General features: G+C 36.4%; 2 protein-coding genes across 6 annotated transcripts; one reads left to right on the forward strand and one right to left on the reverse strand.

The window, feature by feature from the left end:
• Window positions 1-9,129: 9,129 nt before the first annotated feature.
• LOC145047757 (actin-7-like) lies at window positions 9,130-13,162 on the reverse strand. 5 transcript variants are annotated; one of them, XM_078996089.1, is made up of 6 exons: window positions 12,936-13,162; window positions 12,713-12,751; window positions 12,570-12,631; window positions 11,707-12,097; window positions 10,188-10,801; window positions 9,130-9,370 (listed from the first exon to the last, which is right to left on the reverse strand). In XM_078996089.1, exons 3-6 carry the CDS (start codon window positions 12,627-12,629, stop codon window positions 9,305-9,307), a joined length of 1,131 nt encoding a protein of 376 aa, XP_078852215.1. In that variant the 5' UTR covers window positions 12,630-12,631; window positions 12,713-12,751; window positions 12,936-13,162; the 3' UTR covers window positions 9,130-9,304. The 5 variants fall into 5 exon arrangements, with proteins under 5 accessions (XP_078852215.1, XP_078852213.1, XP_078852212.1 ...); XM_078996087.1 differs by lacking the exon at window positions 12,713-12,751 and having other exon boundaries at window positions 12,936-13,161; XM_078996086.1 differs by lacking the exon at window positions 12,713-12,751 and having other exon boundaries at window positions 12,819-12,947.
• Window positions 13,163-16,662: 3,500 nt separating this feature from the next.
• Window positions 16,663-17,046, forward strand: LOC145045431 (uncharacterized). The gene has a single exon (XM_078993758.1). The coding sequence runs from the start codon at window positions 16,663-16,665 to the stop codon at window positions 17,044-17,046; it is 384 nt and encodes a 127-aa protein (XP_078849884.1).
• Window positions 17,047-22,436: the final 5,390 nt, after the last annotated feature.

A 22,436-nucleotide genomic window follows, 5' to 3' on the forward strand; every position in this document is an offset into this window, starting at 1 on the left:
CAGAAACGTAAACCCTAATGTACACAAACTTGTTCGGACAAGTCTGAAATTTACAGAAATTGGACTAGCTTCTATTGAATAGATAATGTTCGTACAATGGAAATTTCGGGTTGTCACGGATTTTATCACCAAGTTACCGAGGACTACACGTGGAGTTGACACGATATGGGCGATTATGGACCTGGTGACGAAGAGTGCTCACTTCCTCGCTATCAGTGAGAGCTCTTCTGCTGAAAAGTTGGTCGAGATATATGATCGAGAGGTAGTGACACGACATGGGGTGCCGACTTCGATAGTGTTAGATCAGGATGTGAATTTTACATCCAAGTTCTGGAAGAAGTTTCATGAGGAGTTGGGTTCACGGCTGCACTTCAGTACGACTTACCACCCACAGACAGACGGGCAGAGTGAGCAGACGATTCAGACACTCAAGGACATGTTGCGTGCATGTGTTATGGACTTCGGTGGAAGTTGGGACACTTATTTTCCCTTGGCTGAGTTTTCATACAACAACAGCCACCATAGTAGTATTGGTATGCCTCCCTTTGAGCTACTATATGTGAGGAGGTGTCAGACTCGCATTTGCTGGGGAGATGTAGGGAAACGAGTGATGGGTAGCACTAAGATAGTGTTAAGGAAGACCGGGCAGATTCAGAAGGTTAGATAGAGGTTAATGACAGCCCAAAGTCGCCAGAAGAGTTACGTAGATCGATGACGATCCGAGCTAGAGTTCCAGGTTGGAGATTTGGTCCTCCTGAAGATATCCCCATGGAAACGGGTGATCCGATTCAGGAAACGAGGCAAGATGGGGCCGTGATACATTGTTCCTTTCAAAGTGATCATCAGGGTTGGTAGGATAGCCTACCGGTTAGAGCTACCAGCAGATTTGAGCCAGATTCAGAACACCTTCCACATGTCTCAGTTGAGGAAGTGTGTAGCCGATGAGACGGTAGTGGTACCCATAGAGGACATTTAGGTGGATGCGAGCCTAAATTATATTGAGAGGTTGATTGCGATTTTGGATCGGAAAGTGAAGGTTTTGAGAAAAAAAGAGGTGCCCCTGGTTCAAGTCCAGTGGCAACATCGGAATGGATCTGAGTGTACTTGGGAGCCGGAGTCTGAGATGCGCGAGCAGTATCTAGAGTTGCTTCCGGAGCCTGACTTCGAGGGTGAAGTCTGATTCTAGTGGGGGGAGAGTTGTAACATCCCGACTCCCAGTTATTTCCTTATTATTTATTGATTTTTATTATTGAGACTTCATGAGTGACTCGATGAGTTGTGAGCCTAACTCATCGAGTAGAGTCCGATTTGACCACGTGGGTTTAATGATCGACTCAACGAGTCAGAGAGCTGACTCGCTGAGTTGGTGCTGTGAGGTGAAACCCTAAATCTCCGGGTTTGGGGCCTATTTAACAGAACTTATGTCCTCATTTTCGCCTCATCAGCTGCCCAACTCCCCTGTATGAAACCCTAAACGCTTGTAGTGAGCTAAAATAGTTATAGATTTAATTTTTGGAGTTTTCTAGTGCATCTTTTGAGGAGAATAGGAGTTTATCCAGCAAGGAACGAGGAGAAACTATTGGATCTAGTGCTATATCGACCAGAGCTTTCGTGGAAGGTAAAAAGCCTACACCTTTCTCATCTTATTAGTTAGATATCATGATTATCGAAGTTAGGGCTTTTACCACTTTTTGTTGGGACATTGAGTGCATTTAGTCTATCAGGAGGTCTAGACTTTAGATCTAGACCTTGTGAGGTCCATATAGTACAAAGGTCCAAACTTTATTCAGTCATATAAGAGTATTTGTTCTTAAACACCCTTGTTAGAGTTGTAATTGCATTTTGGAGCAAAATATACCATGCATGGACGTAAAGATTGAAGCTTTACATGACTTTCAAGCCTTAGGAGCCTAGATCTAGTGTGGGGAGTAGTAGATCTGCCTTAAAACGTTTCAATGAGAATTCAGACTGAAGGGACTCACCGAGTCAATGAGCTGACTCGATGAGTCGGCTAGGGTTTTCCCCGATGAGTCTGGACAAGGGTGACTCGACGAGTTGATGAGACAACTCAATGAGTTGATATGGGTTTTCACGACATTTTGAGGAACACTGCGGACTCGGCGAGTCACGTAAGTGCACTCGGCGAGCTAGGTCAACATGGGCAGTTGACTTGAGTGTTGACTTCTGTTGACTTTAGGGTTTGGTCAAGACAGTGTCTATGGGGGCCATGGAGGGTAAAATGGTATTTTACCCATCTCAAGAGTTAGAAAGAGTTTAGCGTGAGTTATATGTCATTGTGATCATTATGAGTTAATTAGAGATGTTTATTGCATGTAGGCGGAGATTAGGCTGTTTGAGGGGTATCCAGTTTTCTTTACTTACTTACGATGTAAGTCTTCTCCATATACTTACCATGAGTGGTATCTATTTGTGACTGTAGGGTCTTATGTGCTTACTTGAGTTATGTGATATTATGCATTTTCTTTGTGTGATATATATGCTATATTCTGTGTTTACTGAGATAGGACAGGAGGGTCGAAACCGAGTTGTGGGACCGGAGGGTTTCCACTAAGATAGGAACGGAGGGTCCAACCCGAGTTGTGAGACCAGAGGGTCCTCACTAAGACACAAGACCAAAGGTTCCACTCCGAGACACATGAGACCGGAGGGTCCATGTCGAGTTATAGCCATGAGAGGCTTATTATTTGTGTATGTAGTATTTTGGGAAACTCACTAAGCTTCGTGCTTACCGTGCTGTGTAATATGTGTTTCAGGTACTTCTTAGGACCGCGGGAAAGCGACGACGTGATTGTACACACTTGTTTGAGATTATGTTGAGGATTCTGGGATTTGACTTTTGTTGTGGATTTATGTTGACATTGAGACACTTATGGTTTTTATAAAATATAATTTATGAGTTTTATGTGTTTAAAAAATGAAATTTTTGGTTTGAAAATTTGCATCGTTACATTCCTTCACACTACTAACATTGGTTGTTTTTTCATAAGATGTCATTATTGTGTGATTCTTGATTTTCCAATCATGATTTGTGCGGTTTTGAGTACTCTCAAAGCTACTCAGAGTGGGAAATTATGTATGGTAATTTCGGGAAATGGATGTGGAAGGGTCGATTCGTATTACATAGTACTAAACTGGAGGTGGGGGAGGGTACTTTTCTGATTCTTTATAGATGAGAGTCAAGGCCTTTGGAAGTATGCAGAAAGGGTTGAAGGGTAAATAGTCTTGCAAGGTTTTGGATCTGGTTTGAGACATGAGTAATTGTAGCAGACGTATTAATCATAGTTTCTAGATGATTTACCAAGGAGTCCAACGTATACATTTCCTGCTTCATAACATTTTTTGAGATGACCTGCATATCTATTTTTTCTTTTTGGTTCATCTTCATTATACTTTATATTGAATGCCTCATTAAAGGAATATATTTCATCACAAACATCATACCAACAATGAACTCTTCGTTTTACCAAAGTAAAAGAATTTTTCGGTTCGATCATATAAGCACTCGGAAATACATTTCTATTTTAGGATGATTCTTGAGATGAAGTTGTTACTTAAACCTGTCCATTTTGATGATGGAAGAAATCTAGGGTTGTGGCGCTTTGTACCGGAGCTTGATGTATTTGTTCATAGTTTGTGATCCATTTATCTGGAAGAAGCTTGACTAGTTCTTCCCGAGAGAGTTTCCTAGGAACATAAGTGCATGTCGGAGTAACACTTAAATCAACATCAAGGAATAAATCATCACCAGAGTTTGCTTGAATAGAACTCCAGATAGCAGTAGCCACCTCAGTGGCAATCATCTCTTGTATCTAATCATCAGTCAGTCCCGACCTATCATGGATACCCACTCTAGAACCAGAACCAGATCCTGATCACCATACTAAAAATGAACCAAAATATATATTAGAAATGCCACAATTCATACCATCAGAACCACCACATATAGACTAAACCCTCATGGTTTGTGACTTCCTTGTTATGCATACGAGTCCTATACTTTCATTAGTACAGGCCGATACTACCTTCCACACCTACCCATATTTGTCTCAATGGATAATCACAAACTACCCGAAAACAAACCCACAACTTGGATACACATACATCCAATACTCACTCTCTCGAGAGTGGCTAATCACTCCTTATCAAGCCGGTTGCTCACATACTTACTCATGAAACTTCCACCAACCCTGTAGCCACTTATGCATGCTAATCATATATAGCATTGGATCCCATTGACAGTTGAAAACTTGATTCTACCCTAATCCCACAACCAAACAAGCAACAGGAAAATTAGGCTAAACCAAACATTTTCATGTTAAAGAATCTTAGTGATGTACAACTATGATGCACACACTAAAAAACTATAGTAATGGTGTCAATTTTATCTAACATATTTAAAGTCCTCCTAGTCTATCAAGCATCATACATCAAGCAATTCTAACATGAAATTCCTGAAGATACCTACCTTATCACTAGCATATAGTTCTATCATCATAAGATATAACAATGTGGGTATCTTAGGCTATACTTTCTTGCTCCGACTAGTCATACACATCTCATCCTTCTTATCATCCTTGAAACCATTTTGAAAACTAAAATCAAATTTGTAAACAATTTTTGAAATTTTTTACAGATCCATAGTTTGAGTCTGGATTCACACAAATTCTCATCCAATTCTCTCAAACCAGGACTCTGATATCAACTTGTAACATCCCAAAATCATGATACCATTTTCATTTTTAATTAAGTAAAATCATTGTTTTCAAACAACACCCAAGTCAAAAACCATGTATCAAATACAAATATCCCATAATCATAGTGTAACAAAATCTCCCAAACATGTTACCGAATGATGTGTACAGTCATGCCTTTACTTTCCGCCGATAATCTGAAGTACCTGAAACATGAAACTTAAACTATAAGCCAAAACGTAGTGAGTTCCCCAATGTACCACACACAAACCATACATATAACAACATGCATATATGATCCTTCAACATAACTGAACTGCCGCACAGGGCCTACAAACTATCTGGACCGCTCTCCGGGCCTTCGGCCTAACTGGACCGCCTTGTTGGCCTTCAGTCTATTTGAACCGTGCTAGGTATCTTGGCCTTCAACATAAAGCAGGATCGCCTCAACCCAACAAACCATAACATGTTGAAATATAAAATGACAATCAATAACCAACAACACAAGTAATCATACAGATCTACCAATCTAACACATACTCAGTGAACACAGGTAATCATACGGATCTACCAATCTAGCACATATTTAGCATAACAACAATCCAATATAGTTGGATGGAAAATCCGGTGGGCCGGCCTTAGTGCCTTCGACCCACAAGTATAGTGAAGAAGACTCACCTCACGGTCTGAAAAGATAGTTGAACATATCACAACTCTAACTACTAACCCTACTGATCACCTATACGACAAACAATTACCTAGTCTCAAATTACCACTCAAAATACCCAAAATACCTTTATGTCAAACTTGGTCAAAGTCAATGGTCAAAAGTCAAAATCAACTATAGCACGTCGCGAAGACGCGACCATCATTGGCCACATCGTGGCTATTAAACGACAAAACAGACGGGCCTCAATCCAATTGCCACACCCTGGTAACCTGAGACACGTCGTCGAGACTGAATTGGGCAACTTAAACCATTAAGTCACGTTTCTTTCCAATTTCTAGGGCTCCAAAACTCAAATTTGGTCCTTTCTAAGGTCCAAGTGGATAAAGTTTCCAACTTTATCCCTTAAGACCCTCTAAGAGATAGAGATATCACTTCTAGGTCTATATAGAGCAAAAACATGACTTGACTCAACCCATTAAGCACGTTTCCTTGAATGCTTACTAGATCCCTATTTTTATAATGTTTTTAGCACCTTATAACCACATAAAATTCGTACTTTCAAGACATGCATGTCCAATGCATGTATTAGACTCTTATTAGGTCAAAATAAAGTAAAAGGGGGCAAGATCTCATGCAATAGTTCAAAACTCTATAAAACTCCAGATCCAACAAACCTAACCACAAAGGGACTCTGGGGATTCATAAAGTTGGCAACTTTATGAAATCCCAACACTCCAATTGTCCCAACATGAAGAATAAGGCATTGAAACCTAAATCTATGCACAATAAACCAAAAAGCTTGTAACTTGGGGACTTACAAGAGCCCACAAGATGCATAATAAGATGATGATAAGAGTTGTTTGTTGAATCTAAGTCTAGAAGTCACCCCCTTCTTCTTCTAATCCCCAAAAATCAACACAAAAAGCTTAGAGAGCAAAAATGGAGGCTAGGGTTTGCTTGGAGACTAAGAGAGTGTGATGGAGGCTAAGGATGAGCAACCCTATCCATCACATTCCCTTAAATAGAATGCAAAACCCTGGATATTAGGGTTTCTCAATTAACCGTTGTCACGTTGTGGCGGCCTTAAATGAGATCATGATATTTCTTGAAATGCTACGTCTTGGTACTTTCCCCACGCATTGGCAACCTTAAATACTTAGAATTTTGAAATTTGAATTACCTCGGGATCCGGATGTTACAAGAGGATTGTCTAAAACTAGAGGATGATGGGTTACAAGAAAAAGGATCCATTTGAAAACAATTTTGTAAATTTCTATCACTTTTTCGGATGACCAAGATGCAAACTATCATTTGCCGACTTACAAAATCTTCAAAAAAAATCGATAGAAATTTAGAAATAATTTCTCCATGAAACTTCAAAATCGAAAATATATGATTGGTTTTCTGATGTGAGAGATCCGTAATACTAATCCAATCCCATATCATCAACGAAAAGTAGAGAAAGGTCTGATACCATAGGGTTGGGGGGGCGGGGAGTATGAGTATGATAGATCTATATAATACCTATAAGAAGGGAAACATGGATGTTCATATAGGAATTCGAAGAAGGGAGGGAATATAAAATAACTTACCCTTTTACTCACAAAATGAGTCATTTTACTATGTTAATAAATTGTGTAAAAGTGTGTTGATCACCAATATATACCGTCCCAATTTATGGATATTTAAAATGACGAAATATTATTGACCTTTTACATAAAATTTATTATATGCTGTCAATAGTCAACGAAAAACATGAGACAACAGTAAAAAGTCATCTAAAATGTAGTTTTAATGCATAAATCCTCATGTTTTGTTTTATTTAACAATTTGATATAATTGCTATAATATATATATATATATATATATATATATATATATATATATATATATATATATATATATATAGAGAGAGAGAGAGAGAGAGAGAGAGATGTTTCATTGAGATTAAAAATAAAATAGAGATCTTGAGATTCTACCACAACCACATATTTCACATTTGCCGCTCTAACCCTTCGGCGTACTGGCGCGACATATCTGTTATAATTATAAATGGTTATATACCATCGTCTGCTCCTTTCTCCTCCGCCACCATCCCTACCACCACAACCGTCGCCATCACCACCACTACCACCACATCTAGGGGTGTCAAAAAACCTGAACCCGATTAACCCGACCCAACCCTAAGCCGAATAAAACATTTCGAGTCGGGTTTAGTAGGGTCAAAATTCTTAATTGGGCTATTCAGGTTAACCCGACAAACCCGAACTATAGTTAGGGTCGGGTTTAGGGTTGATTTTTTTATGAAAGTTGGGTTTCGAGTTAACCCGATTAACCTGAATTAATGCATACTACAATATTTATGTATTTCATTACACCTCACGTCTTTTATTTTTATACATTATGTGGCCTAAACAAGAGGAAAATAAGATGTAATAGAATTGTAGAACTAAATACACCTTTGCACAATTGGAAATTAATATGTAGCATAGTAAAATAAGATGCAATAGTAGTTTATGTTACCTAAAATAAAAAATACATAGCCTCAAATCAAATGAATAATGCTTTTTACTTGTATGGTACAAACAAAAAAAACCATATGCATTCAAGGTCATTTGGATTTAACACTTCCTAATATAAGCTTCTGAAAATAAACCTTATCATAAATATGGCACAATATTTCTATCTTACATTGTAACTCGATTAACCCAACCCTATAAACCCAAAACCCGAATAACCCGTACCTTAATAGGGTCGGATTCCGGGTGAAATTATTTTTATAAAAAAACCCGACTAACCCGACCCGTTTAACCCAAAACCCGATTAACAACCCTAACCACATCTGACACCAGCCGACCCCACCACTCTCACCTCCGTCATTTATACTACCGCCATCTCTGTCACCACCACCTCTATCACCACCACCTCTTTTATCACCAACTGTCATAATCATATATAATTACTCAATCTGTGATTAGACATATATGTATAATCATTTATAATTAGGCATATACGTATAAACATGTATAATCATATACGATTATACCTCTCTGCCATATAATCATTTACGATTATACCTCTCAAAAGAATTATCCCATATATATATATATATATATATATATATATATATATATATATATATATATATATATATATAGGGTAAAGTGAATATACCTAACCTTATATCTAACCTTATATAAGCTTAGGTACCTAACCACATTATACTACATTGTTTTGCATTATATTTCCATTGCAATCGTCTAAGTTCTTAAACTTCAACCTTTAACTTGATTTACTTCCAAGATTTTCAGACATTCACCATTGTATTCCTCCTACACCATTTGATTTGTAACGGTAGTATATGAAACCCACCAGGGGGTCTCCGATAGAAAGACGTCATTTGAAAGAAGATAATGGTGAAAGTCCAAAGATTTTGGAAGCAATCAAGTTATAAGGTTGAGTTTTAAGAACTTTGGGTGATTACAATGCAAATATGATACAAAATTACGTAGTATGATGTGGTTAGGTACCTAAGCTTATATAAGATTCTTAGGTATATTCACTTTACCCATATATATATATATATATATATATATATATATATATATATATATATATATATATATATATATATATAGTTTAAACTTGACATTTATAGATTCTCAGCTCCCATGTAGAAACTTTTGACTGATGAATATGTTATGTTGAAGTAAAGAATCTCAAGAATACAACTTTGATCTGTACATCTAAATGTCGAGATTTCTATCTGTTTCACCCAAATTCTAAACAAATTAATGGATTACATCATACAACACAAAAGCATTTCTGCTTTTCTTGCTTCTCATGAAACATAACAGCAAAAATAAATGGATAGAAATTATAAAAACAAAAACAAACTCGACCATAGTAACATAATACATACTTAGAAGCATTTTCTGTGGACAATAGAGGAACCAGACTCTTCATACTCGTCCTTCGAGATCCACATCTGATTCATGCAAAAGAAAAGTAGAAGTTAGTCAAATATTTGTTAGGGAAATTAAAGAAAATAGCAGCATACTTTACTCGTTTTTACCAATATAGACAATTTCCTTTATTTATATGCCCATAATTGCAATTTACTTACATGTCAATACCCATAATATCGTTTTAGATACACGTATTTATCAATGGTAGCAATATGTAATAGGTAGAGTACATTACTGATATTGGAAATAAAATGTAAGTACGTTGCTATTATCTTAATCTGTAGAAGAAATTAAGTGCAATGTTCTAATGATATTGGAAATCAAATGTAAGTACATTGTCGTTATTGGCAAACGAATACAAGTAGTTTGCTACAGTGGCTAATAACAACGTACGTTGCCCATATGGGTAATAGAAGTAATGTGTGTTGATATTTCCTCCCATAGTAGCAACATACTTGCAGCTTTTCATGAAATAGCAGCATATTTACAATGACGTACCCATAATAGCAGCAAAGTTACATTTTAATACCAATACCAACAATACATAACAAGAATGTATTATTGGTGAAAGTACATGCATATGTTGTTATTATGAGTACAAAATACATACCAATAATGAAAGTAAAGTAGATAGCTATTCCCTACAATTTTCCCTATACTTTTAAACATTGTTAATCCGGACAACAATGCAAAAAAGAACAACTTAATAGAGATTGTCTGGAAAAGAGACTTTCACCATGAAGTCTAACTTTTCACAAATTTAATTTCATTAGTTATTTTTAGAAACATCATTTATCTCCAGACATCATTTTAGCATGGTTTTAAATTTTAATTTACCTGTTGGAAGGTGCTGAGGGAAGCAAGAATTGATCCTCCGATCCAAACACTGTGTTTCCTCTCAGGTGGTTGTACCACCTTAACCTTCATGCTACTAGGGACAAGAGCAGTAATTTCTCTGATCATTCGGTCAGCAAAGCCCGGGAACATGGTTGACCCACCACTAAGCACAATATTTCCATAAAGATCCTTCCTAGTACCAAGATCACACTTCATGATCGAGTTGTATGTCATCTCATGAATACCAGCAGCTTCCATTCCAATGAGGGATGGCTGGAAGAGAACCTCCGGGCAGCGGAATCTCTCTGCCCCAATCGTGATAACCTGCCTGTCGGGCAGCTCATAGTTCTTTTCAACAGAGGAGCTAGTTTTTGCGGTTTCGAGTTCTTGCTCATAGTCAAGAGCCACGTATGCGAGCTTTTCTTTCATATCACGGATAATTTCTCGTTCAGCTGTTGTGGTGAACAAGTGGCCTCTTTCTGACAGGATTTTCATTAGGGAATCTGTGATGTCAACTCCAGCAAGATCAAGGCGGAGGATGGCATGAGGCAGTGCGTACCCTTCGTAAATTGGGATTGTGTGGGACACACCCTCTCCGGAATCCAATACGATTCCTGTAAAATAATTAATTACTACTGTTGAGGTTTGTTGGCCTAAATAAAAGATAAGTTTAATATACACTGATTGAAAAGGAATAGGTTGAGAGGGCTTTATGCGAGTAAAAGGAGTTCAAAGATTTAGTTTCAAAGTGTCTCAATTAAACACAATTTAAGAGTGAGTTTGTTTGGTTGGATGGAACAGAATGATGAATGAATGTATATAGGGTAAGTGGATAACTGCATAAGCAAGGTAACGGAATGAGTCGTTACATTTTCATGACATATTTGATTGGTTCCTAGGATGGAATAAATTTTCAGATGAAAATTTTACACTACATGTAAATACAATATAAAGTTTTAACCTAACTCTATACATTATTTCAATTATAACTGTCACTTTTATTTACAAAAATAAAAAGAATAAACACAATAAAAGTCAGGATACCACTTTTTGAAGAGTGACAGTTATAATTGAAAGTCTTTGTGGCCCCAGATTCCTAAACTACTTAAATGAATTGTGAAACAGTAATTAAAATGGGTTATATTGCAAATTTTCATTCTATTCCATGATGGAATGAAAAAAACACACCTTGGCAAAGAAAGAAACAAAAAAAAAAAAAATGAAAATAATCAACATTACTTTATTAATGGTACATAAGTATCTTGTTTTTGTTTGAGTGTAAAAAATGGTGCGACTTAAATTTTTGGGAATTGTGGGTTTGCTTGAGAGATTAGTGTGTGATTGTAACTTGTTCTCATACCATCAAATGCCTTTGGTTTTTAAATCCTCCATGTATAATTTTGTGTTTTTATTTTTCTAGTTACTGGTTAATGCATTTTAAAACTATATATTCCCTGATACCAAAACACAAACAATCTAAATTATTCTAGAAAACCAAAAAGAGGAATACAAAACCAACCAGTTGTACGACCACTCGCATACAAAGCAAGCACACCCCCAATTGCAATGTACATGGAGGGAACATTGAAGGTCTCAAACATGACTTGAGTCATCTTCTCTCTGTTTGCCTTGGGATTTAATGGTGCCTCGGTAATAAGCACAGGATACTTTTTTGGAGCACATTGAAGCTCATTATATGTGTGATGGAAAATCTTTTCCATATCTCCCCAGTCGCAGACAATACCATGGTCAATAGGATATTTCAAAGTCAGGATACCACTTTTTGACAGGGTTTCATCTCCTACATATGCATCTTTCCCATCCGTGTCCACTGTAACACCATTGTCTCTCATCCTACCAACAATACTCGGGAACTTTATCTTAGGAGCATCATCACCAGCAAACCCTGCCTGTAATTTATTCCAAATAAAAAAAAAAAAAAAAATGAAAATCTCCGATTGGAGTGGTCTTTCCCCAACATATCCAACAAAATGGTTTTTTAGACGAAATATATATGCAACCATATTTCCTTCTATGAGCAAAACATACCTTATGACTTGGCATTCGGTTAAATGCTTATTTATTTAAATATGTTTCGGTTTTTACTAATTAACACAATAATTATTGACCTTTTTTATGTCAATTTGGGCAAATGGCACGGCTTATGCAAGTTATACATGTTACAGGTAAATTATTAAATTTTTTTGGTGATAAATAGAAATACGATTGCATATTTCGTTTTAAAAAACTAAATTGACGACTCATTCCATAAACAATCATTTACCCCTTATTTAAATTCAAAAGTACAAGAATACTTGTACAACTAAATCAAGAAAGTGTTATATAATTATGAAATAGTAACAGAAGAATTATCATGCTAACCTTCATCATTCCAGTTCCATTGTCGAATACAAGGGGCTGAATATCCTCATCGTCGGCCATTTCTAAAAACATGCAGCACAAACATTAAAAAAAAAAAAAAAAAAAAAAAAAAAGGGTTACACAAGAGTCAATACGTATCTTACACCATCCAGAATCAAATTAGGGTCGATCATGACAACTAACTGATCAGATCATCGCAATGAAAAAACAGAGATTATACAGTATACTGTGAGAAATTAAAATACTAACAATTTCAGTTGCACCTAAGAGGAGATCCGATAAAGATTCTTGATGAATGTGGGGAGACTTGGATCAAGAAAATCACAACAGTAGCACCATGATAATTATAAAATAATCGAGGCAAACCTTTAGTTTTTCAGATCGATGCAGAAGCAGCCTCCTTGCCAGCAAGTCAAATCGTATGCTCCTGTGTGATTTGGTCCGTTCGATGGGGAAGTTCATCGTAGGACGAAAGGTTGACTTACAAGAATTGATTAGGGAGTTAGGTAGAAATTGAACAATTCAATCATGTAGTTTTAATTAAAAAAACGATCATGTAATATTAAACTGACCAGTTTACACTTTACAGTTCCATATTTAACATATTCTAAATTGAATTCTTACATTCAAAGAAATTGAAATTGATTTGGATTGGTGTCGGTCCTTTTATGGAGGTGTCGGCCTTCCGTTTCCAGCTGGCTCTATTAAACCAAAAATAAATAAAAACTTATGGTTGCTATTCCTCAAAATTAGAGTAAATTCCACTAGTGGTGATGTGAATGGTTTGTGGTAATTTGGTCCATAAGTTTTTATTTTAACTAGTGGTGAGTATGTCGGTATTAAGTTTTTATTTTAACTCGGATGGTTCCTCTTACATGTTTTTCTTACACATTCCACTAGTGGTGAGTATGTCGGCGTTAAGTTTTTATTTTAATTCGGAAGGTTCCTATTACATGTTTTTCTTACACGTTTGGTCCATGACATATGTAAAAAGACTACTACTTTGCTCTTATGATTTCTTTTTCTATTTTTCTATTATCTATTACTCATTTTTCAAAGACGGTGGTGATTTGCTCTAGTGTCATGGATGGTGGTAGTTTGCACAGAGTAACCTGTTGGAAGGTCAAAAGGTATAAAAGGTGGTGTGTAACTAACTAGATTAATCCTAATTATATAAGAATAAATTAAAAGAAACATATACATAAATATAAATTATTAAAAATAAAACCAATAAGGGTAAAATAGTATTTTTATGTCAAGCAGGGACCTTGTATGTAACAAAAACATGTAATAGGGACCGTCCAAGTTAAAGAAAAACATTTAGGGACCAAGCATGTATATTACCCAAAACCATAGGGACCATTCTATAATTTACTATTTTTCTGATACTTGTTGATGCTGGTGATACATCAATCGATTCCTTTTCCATTTCACCCCCTTTGTCCTTCTTCACCAGATTTTTTCACAGTAATGGTTAATCGATTGCTTCCTCAATCCATGGTTTTGACTTTAATAATAATAAGGATTTGATTTCTTTTTCAATCAATGGTTTTTATGATTTTGATGGATTGAAGAATTCCTTCTTGTTCCCAATTTCTTTTGGTGATTTAAAGATTTGAGTTTGGTTTGATTTCATCTTAAGCATAGATTTTGATTTGAGATTATGTTTCCATATTTCTTTGTCTTAGTTTTTTTTTTTTTTTTTTTTTTTTTTTTTTTTTTTTTTTTTTTTAATAAATGGTGTTTATGTTGGATTAGGTGTCTAAGCATATAACTATAATTTGTATGTATTTGATTTGATAGTAACATGGTCCTTTTGGGTTGCCTTCACCATAGCAACTTGATAGGATGACTTTTGAAGAAAGAGGTTAATAAATGATTTATTAATATATTATAAGAATAATATATTAATTAGAAATCATATTATTCAATTAGTATTTAATCAGAAATTAATTTTATATTAATTTTAGGATTACAGGAATTGATTGAAAGTACGAGGGTTGGTTTTGCAAATCAATGATAGTTGCAGAGTTGGGCTGATGGACTCCTTTAGAAGGGAGTGGACGAAATCTATAGGATGTCCTATAGAATTCGTCTAAGGCCTTCTAGAAGGAGTGTCCATGGGCTGCTTGGAGCCTATGTAAGGAATTAGGGTTTCAATTGAAAACCCTAGCAGACACAACTATTTAAAGACCCCTAGATCTCCTGAAATCGACCAATGCTTTCTAAGAAGAAATCCTAGCCAATTTTTCGCCTATCTCTCACTCATCCTTTGCTATTGGTGTTTGTGACTCCATTAGAGGTGCAACACTTGAGGCACTCAAGCTTTCAAGAGTCAAGATCATCCATGGAATTCTTGTTATTACGAGATAACAAACAAGGTAACATTCTAACCCTAGTTTTCATATAGATCTGGAAAATTGTATGCTAGTACTAGGGTTATTGCTTTGGAATTTCTATTTGCATGTATAACTAGAGAAAAACTGAAATCCAAAGTAATTAGGGTTGTATGATCACATATGAATGTTGTTATGCTCAAAACCCTTGAGTGGTATTAGAGCCTTGGATGTTCTTCTGTTATATTTGATGCAACAGTAAAATCGAATGCAAAGCAGAAATCGTTTTCTGCTTGACAAACTCGACGAGTTTTAGGATGACCTCGACGAGTCCATGCCCTGATTCGACGAGTTGACTCGTCTGTTACCAGATTTTTTGAATTTTTAATATATTTTGGATTATGATAATTACCATAATTCGTTTCTATCACCATAAATTGAATTTGCTGAATGATAATCTGATTTTCTTATCAAAATAGATGGATTTGGTCAAATTTTAAGATAATGACAAATTTTGTGATTATTTATTATTTTAAATTTGATCTAGTAATTTTGAAAAGTTTCAAATTGCACCATTTAAAGTTTGGAATTTAAAATTTAATTAAAAAGTTTAATTTTGAAATATTAAATTCTATAACCCTAGTTATTACAAGTTTAAAATACAACCCTTATATATATATATATATATATATATATATATATATATATATATATATATATATGTATAAGATGACCCAGTCTTACCGTAAGTAGGTCTCATTCACGAAGCCGATCTATAAGGGGGGAAGGAAACTGCCTATAAAATAACGGTTGAATGAATGTCCACTCTCACCCACTGCTTTCTTAATTGGTGGAGGGTCGTAATCCGAACGGGTAGGATAAGACATTAATTATCTCACTAATAAGTATAATGATAAATATAAAGTAACTAAAGGTTTTTATAAATTCCCAATCTTAGTTACTTTAGGAAAATGTGAATTTGATGCTAATCCATGAAATTGCACATTGCACCTTGTCAAGTCATTAGTGGATCGTATGTGGTTAACCGGCACACTAACTTGGACTAACAAGGGTGGCAATGGGTAGCTCATAAATTATCATAGATCAATGGAGCGTGTGTGGTTAACCGACACATTGATTAGGTGGTAAATGACATCGAGAGTACCAAGCTAATTTGCATGGTTATTCACACCTTGTTTGTGATCCTCGGTATCCTAATCACAAACTTGAAGGGCACAATAGAGATTAAACATGCCATTGAATCGTTCAATGAATCTCAAAGAATCTAGGAATTTCATTTCATTTAAAACCTAATTCCTTTTAATTTCGTTTTTCTTGGTGGAATTGGTAAATCATCATTTACCTACCTTCAAATAATTTACAATTGGATTATGGTATCCCTCTTCCGAATTGTGTATTATTGTGTTGGGTCCTAGCATTAATATTTCATTTAGTCCTTAGCTAATCAAATCTTTGTCCTTCTTCTTTTGCAGATGTCTACCTCAAACAACTCTTATGGTTCTTCCAACAACAACTCTAACAACTCCTTCTCACTCTTGAACATTTGTGCAAGGATCACATTCGATGGTTCCAACTTCAATGATTGGATTCAGAACATTCGAATGACCTTGCGTTACAAGGACAAAGAATATGTCCTCGACAAACCGTTGAACAAGATTAATGAGTCCAAAGCTACTCCAAAAGAAATAGATGAGTATGGGGCTCACTACTAGGATGCTACTAAGGTGTCCTATATTATGGTAGCCACCATGACTCCTGAGCTACAGCAGTTCTACGAGGACTATTGGCTTTACGAGATGTACAAGGACTTGATGGAAATGTACCATCAAAGAGCGCGTCAAGAGAGGAATGAAATAGTCACCTCGTTTATCACCACCAAGATGAGCGATGGAGAGTCCATCACGATTCACCTGCAACTCATGAAGAGATATGTGGATCGTCTCTTGAAGTTGAATGTGAACTTTGATGAAGAGTTGGCTATTGACACAGTCCTACACTCTTTGCCTCCTTGCTTTGATCAGTTCAAGATGACTTATCATATGAGCAATAAGGAAGTCACATTAAGCAAGCTTCAAGGCCTACTACGAACTACTGAAAGGATTAAAAGGGAAAAGTGTTGAATCCACTTCCACTCCTACTGCTGCCCCAGTCCTGATATTGGACATGGAAAAGGGAAAAATAGGAAAGCTCCCTCGAAGAACTGAAAGGGAAAGTATCATGATGGATCTTCTTTTAGTGGATCCAAAGCTAAAACCGGTTCTGCCCCTCCCTCCTCCGATCCTAAAGAAGCAATGTGCTTCTATTGCTATGATAAGGGGCATTGGAAAAGAAGTTGCCTGAAATACTTGCAGGACATCAAGGATGGGAAGATAAAGCCCACCTTAGCATGCAATTATACTATTTTGTCTAATAACTCATCACATGCTAGTTCTTGGGTCCTTGATACAAGATGTGGTTTTCACATTTGTCCGGATTTGCATGGACTAAGAAGAAGTAGGGATGTGGAGCATGGAAAGATGAACCTGATAATGGGAAATAGGAAACCATCGCTTGTTACCAAGATCAGAGTTTACTCTTTAGTGCTTAGTAGTGGGTTAGAGCTAGATTTGAATGATTGTTGCTACTTGTCAGAAATGACGATGGATATTATTTCTTGGACATGTCAATAAGAAGCGCATAGCCCAACTCCAAAAGGATGGAGTGTTGGAGTCACTTCACCTAAAGTCAGATGACACATGCGGACCTTGTTTACTTGGAAGGATGACTAAATCACCTTTCACTGGTACTTGTGAAAGAGGTGAGGGATTGTTGGATCTCATACACACAGATGTGTGTGGGCCCTTCAGATCCACTACAAGGGATGCAAAAAACCGCTTCTATGTGACTTTTAGAGATGATTATAGTAGATATGGATATATCTACTTAAGCAAACACAAGTCAGAAACTTTTGAAAAGTTCAAAGAGTTTAAGCAAGAAGTGGAGAATCAATTGGATAGGAAGATAAAGATGCTCAAATCTGATAGAGGTGGTGAATATCTTAGTATCGAGTTCTGCAACTATCTTAAGGAATGTGGAATTGTATTACAATTGACGCCACCTAGGACACCACAACTTAATAGTGTGGCTGAGAGGCATCATCGAACCTTGTTGGACATGGTTCGTTCCATGATGAGTCAAGTTTTGCTACCAATTTCATTCTGGGGGTATGCCTTAGAGACTACCGCCCATATCCTTAATCTAGTACCAACTAAGAAGGTTGCCAAAAAACCTCACGGGATGTGGATAGAGAAGGTTCCCTCGTTGGCACATATCAAGGTTTGGGGTTGTGAAGCTTTCGTAAGACAAGAGACTCACAACAAGCTTGAACCTCATACTAAGCGGTGTATTTTCATCGGTAACCAACATAAATCCTTCAGATATCTTTTCTACAGACCTAGTGATAACCTGGTCTTTGTAGCAAGAAGAGGAGTTTTCTGCGAGAGGGAACGCATATGCCAAGAGGACAGTGGGAGGACAATTGATCTTAAAGAGATTCAAGAGTCAAGCAGTGAAGGAACCTCTAACACTAGCGCTTATCCTGAGAAAGAGATTCCTGTTGAACCAATTTACGAGTCATTACCTCTTAGGCATTCCACACGAGTTAGAATGGCACCGGAGTTTTATGGTTTTCATATTACTACGGACGATGATACGTTTATCAACGATAGTACACTGGTAAAATTGGATGGGAATTCTAGCTATAAGGAAGGCATGGCGGGCCCTAAGTTTTCCAAGTGGAAAGAGGCAATGGACATTGAGATCCAGTTTATGTATGATAATCATGGTTGGAACTTGGTTGACAATGTACCAGGTCGGAGTACAGTTGGGTGCAAATGGCTCTTCAGAAAGAAGACCGACATGGATGGAAAGGTGCACATGTTCAAGGCACGACTGATTGCGAAGGGATTAACTCAAACCCTGGGGGTTGACTATGATGAGACCTTCTCACCAGTGGCTAAGATCAAGTCTATTAGGGTTATGTTAGCCATCGTTGCGTTTCATGATTATGAAATTTGGCATATGGATGTCAAAACCGCTTTCCTTAATGGGAAGCTGGCTGAAGATGTTTACATGTGTCGGCTAGAAGGTTTTGCGGATGCTAAATACCCCAATAGAGTGTGTAAGCTTGAGAAACCCATTTATGGATTAAAGCAAGCTCCTCGCAGATGGAATCTTTGCTTCGATGAGAAAGTCAAAGAGTTTGGTTTCTCTAGGAGTGAGGATGAGTCCTATGTATATGTCAAAGCTAGTGGGAGTATGATTAGCTTTCTAGTATTGTATATATGTTGATGAAATACTGCTCATAGGAAACAATGTTCCAACCTTGCAGGAGGTTAAGTCTTGGCTTGGGAAGTGTTTTGCTAAGAAGGATCTAGGGAAGCTGCTTATATTCTGCGGATAAGTATCTTAAGAAATAAGAGTAAAAAACTAATTGGACTTAGTTAAAGTACTTACTTGGATAAAGTGCTAAAACGTTTTATCACGGAGAATTCCAATAAAGGGGAGTTACCTATCCAGAGCAATACCAAACTGAGTAAGAATCAGAGTTCGAGTATTGATGTAGAGATAGTGGAAATAAGTCGAGTGCCGTATGCTTCTGTCGTTGGCTTGATCATGTATGCTATGACATGTACTCGCCCTGATGTGGCTTTTGTGTTGATCATGGTAAGTTGATATCAAGGAACCCGGGTAAATCTCAGTGGACAGCAGTTAAGAACATTCTTAAGTATCTGCGAAGGACTAAGGACTGGGTCCTTATACTTGGTGGAAGTGATGACTTGAGAGTGACAGTGTATAGTGACGCCGACTTTCAGATCGACCGAGATAACTTCTGCTCTCAGTCAGGCTGGGTGTTTACTTGAAATGGATGAGCAGTGACTTGGAAAAGTTCCAAGTAGGAGACCGTGGTAGATTTAACGTGTGAATCAGAGTACATAGTTGCGAGCGAAGCATCAAAGGAGGCTATATGGTTGAAGAACTTAATTGGATACATTGGAGTTGTAACAGCCATAAAGGATCCCATGGATATTTTCTACGATAATGAAGGATCAGTTGTATTAACAAAGGAACCAAGGGATCATGGTAGATCTAGACACATCGATAGAAAATACCACTTCATCAGACATTGGGTAGAAGGACTCCTCGTGGTCAAGAGGGTATTGTCGGAAAAGAATCCTGCAGATCCTATTACAAAGGGTCTAAGTAGGACTAAGCGCATTCAACATGCATGGAGCATTGGTCTGAAGGACGATATTAGTTTTAGCAATTTGATAGATATTTTAGAAACTTGTAATAGATAAATGTAATTGACATTTGATGATTAAGTAATGGAGATTTATTTATGAGTAATGTTTACTATCTTATGTCAATTGTTTACTATTGTTTAACTTTTTCATGTTTTACTTCCTGAATAATTGGATTGTTTAAATTATCCACAGTCGTTCATACTTTAGAAGTAAGTAATGAATGAAGACTGTCATGAATTGGTTTGTAGATTGTCTAAGTGCTTAGACATAGCAAAGGTTTGCTGGAATGTTCTTGAGTACTCCTGAAATAGGATTTGAGTATTGGATTAAACTCACGCTCATTTGAATTACTTCATGGAATTTATCATGAGTAATTGTCAGATGATAATATCGTATAATCTTTAAACCAAGATATATGAATTGTTGTTTACAAGTTGGTTATGCATTGATAATGCGTAAATGCATCAGTAACTTGATGTTATAAAACGTATTGTTGTGTGAGATTTGATGAGTAAATTGTACAAGCATATAAGTCAAAGTTTATCTATTCCTTTTTCCCTAAAGGTAAAAGCGATATCTTGGGCCCCTCGATGATTTTGTGATGACTTATGTGCTGGGCCTAGTCAAGACTAAATTGATGTGTTCAATTAAGATCCTTGTCATACAAATCAGAAATCGGGAAACAATCTTTTGGACTTTGAGAATGATTATATTCCATGTCTGTGTCCACACGATATATTGTAGAATGGAGGATTATATGATCCCTTATCTAAAGGATGCGTCATTGAATAGGTTAGAGTTCGACAACTACTTTTGAAAGCTATGATTGCTAATCAGATTCTGAATTCATGCTTGTAATTAAAGTTATTAGACTTATCCAAGTGAGATACTGTTGGATTAGGTGTCTAAGACCATAACTATAATTGGTATGTACTTGATTTGATAGTAGCATGGTCCTTTTGGGTTACCTGCACCATAGTAACTTGATAGGATGAATTTTGAAGAAAGAGGTTAATAAATGATTTATTAATATATTATAAGAATAATATATTAATTAGAAATCATATTATTCAATTAGTATTTAATTAGAAATTAATTTTATATTAATTTTAGGATTACAGGAACTGATTGAAAGTACGGAGGCTAGTTCTGCAAATCAATGATAGTTGCAGAGTTGGGCTGATGGACTCCTTTAGAATGAAGTGGACGAAATCTATATGAGGACCTATAGAATTCGTCCAAGTCCTTCTAGAAAGAGTGTCCATGGGCTTCTTGGTGCCTAAGCAAGGAATTAGGGTTTCAACTGAAAACCCTAGCAGCCATAGCTATTTAAAGACCCCTAGATTTCCTAAAATCCACCACTGTTTTCTAAGAAGAAACCCTAGCCGATTTTCTGCCTCTCTCTCACTCATGCTTTGCTATTGGTGTTTGTGACTCCAGGTGCAACACTTGAGGCCCTAGAGCTTTCAAGAGTCAAGATCATCTGTGAAATTCTTGTTATTACGAGATAGCAAGCAAGGTAACATTCTAACCGTAGTTTTCATATATATCTAGAAAATTGTATGCTAGTATTAGGGTTATTGCTTTAGAATTTCTATTTACATGTATAACTAGAGAAAAAGTTATATCCAAAGCAATTAGGGTTACATGATCACATAGGAATATTGTTATGCTCAAAACCCTTCAGTTTATGTATCATTGTTCATGAATTGTTCTGTGAAGATAAATATGGATAAGTTGCAGGTAATTTACTCTTATTCGTTGAGTAGTTGCCTTTCTTGACCAGTGTAGCCGAAACACCTGCACAAAAGATTGAAATCTTATTCGGTGTTGTATTTGCACATGCGATGTTAACCTAGGTCTCAATGGACACATGCCAATAAACGTATGGAAGAAATGTGACCCGAATTTCGATTGATGAAATTAGTAGTTATAGAAAAAATGTAATTGACAATTGAAATATGGGTTTTTAGTGCAGAGAGCTAATTGATTTATGTTGATTTGAATTCTTGGAGCATTTGGTATGGTGTTTTGATTGTTAATTGATTTTTTTCCTAAAACTTTGGTTTTTTAAGGGGATTTCAGATTAATTCGTTGAGGTTTTGAGTTGTTTGGTATATCTTATTAGTAAAATGAGTTTATGGCTAGAGGTTGATTGATTCTATATTCTCCAATGCAACAAGTGGTGTTTTAGTCATATAAAAACACACAAACACCACTACATA

This window comes from Lactuca saligna, chromosome 5 (genome assembly GCF_052625555.1).
Source record: "Lactuca saligna cultivar CGN05327 chromosome 5, ASM5262555v1, whole genome shotgun sequence".
Classification (NCBI taxonomy): Eukaryota; Viridiplantae; Streptophyta; class Magnoliopsida; order Asterales; family Asteraceae; genus Lactuca; species Lactuca saligna.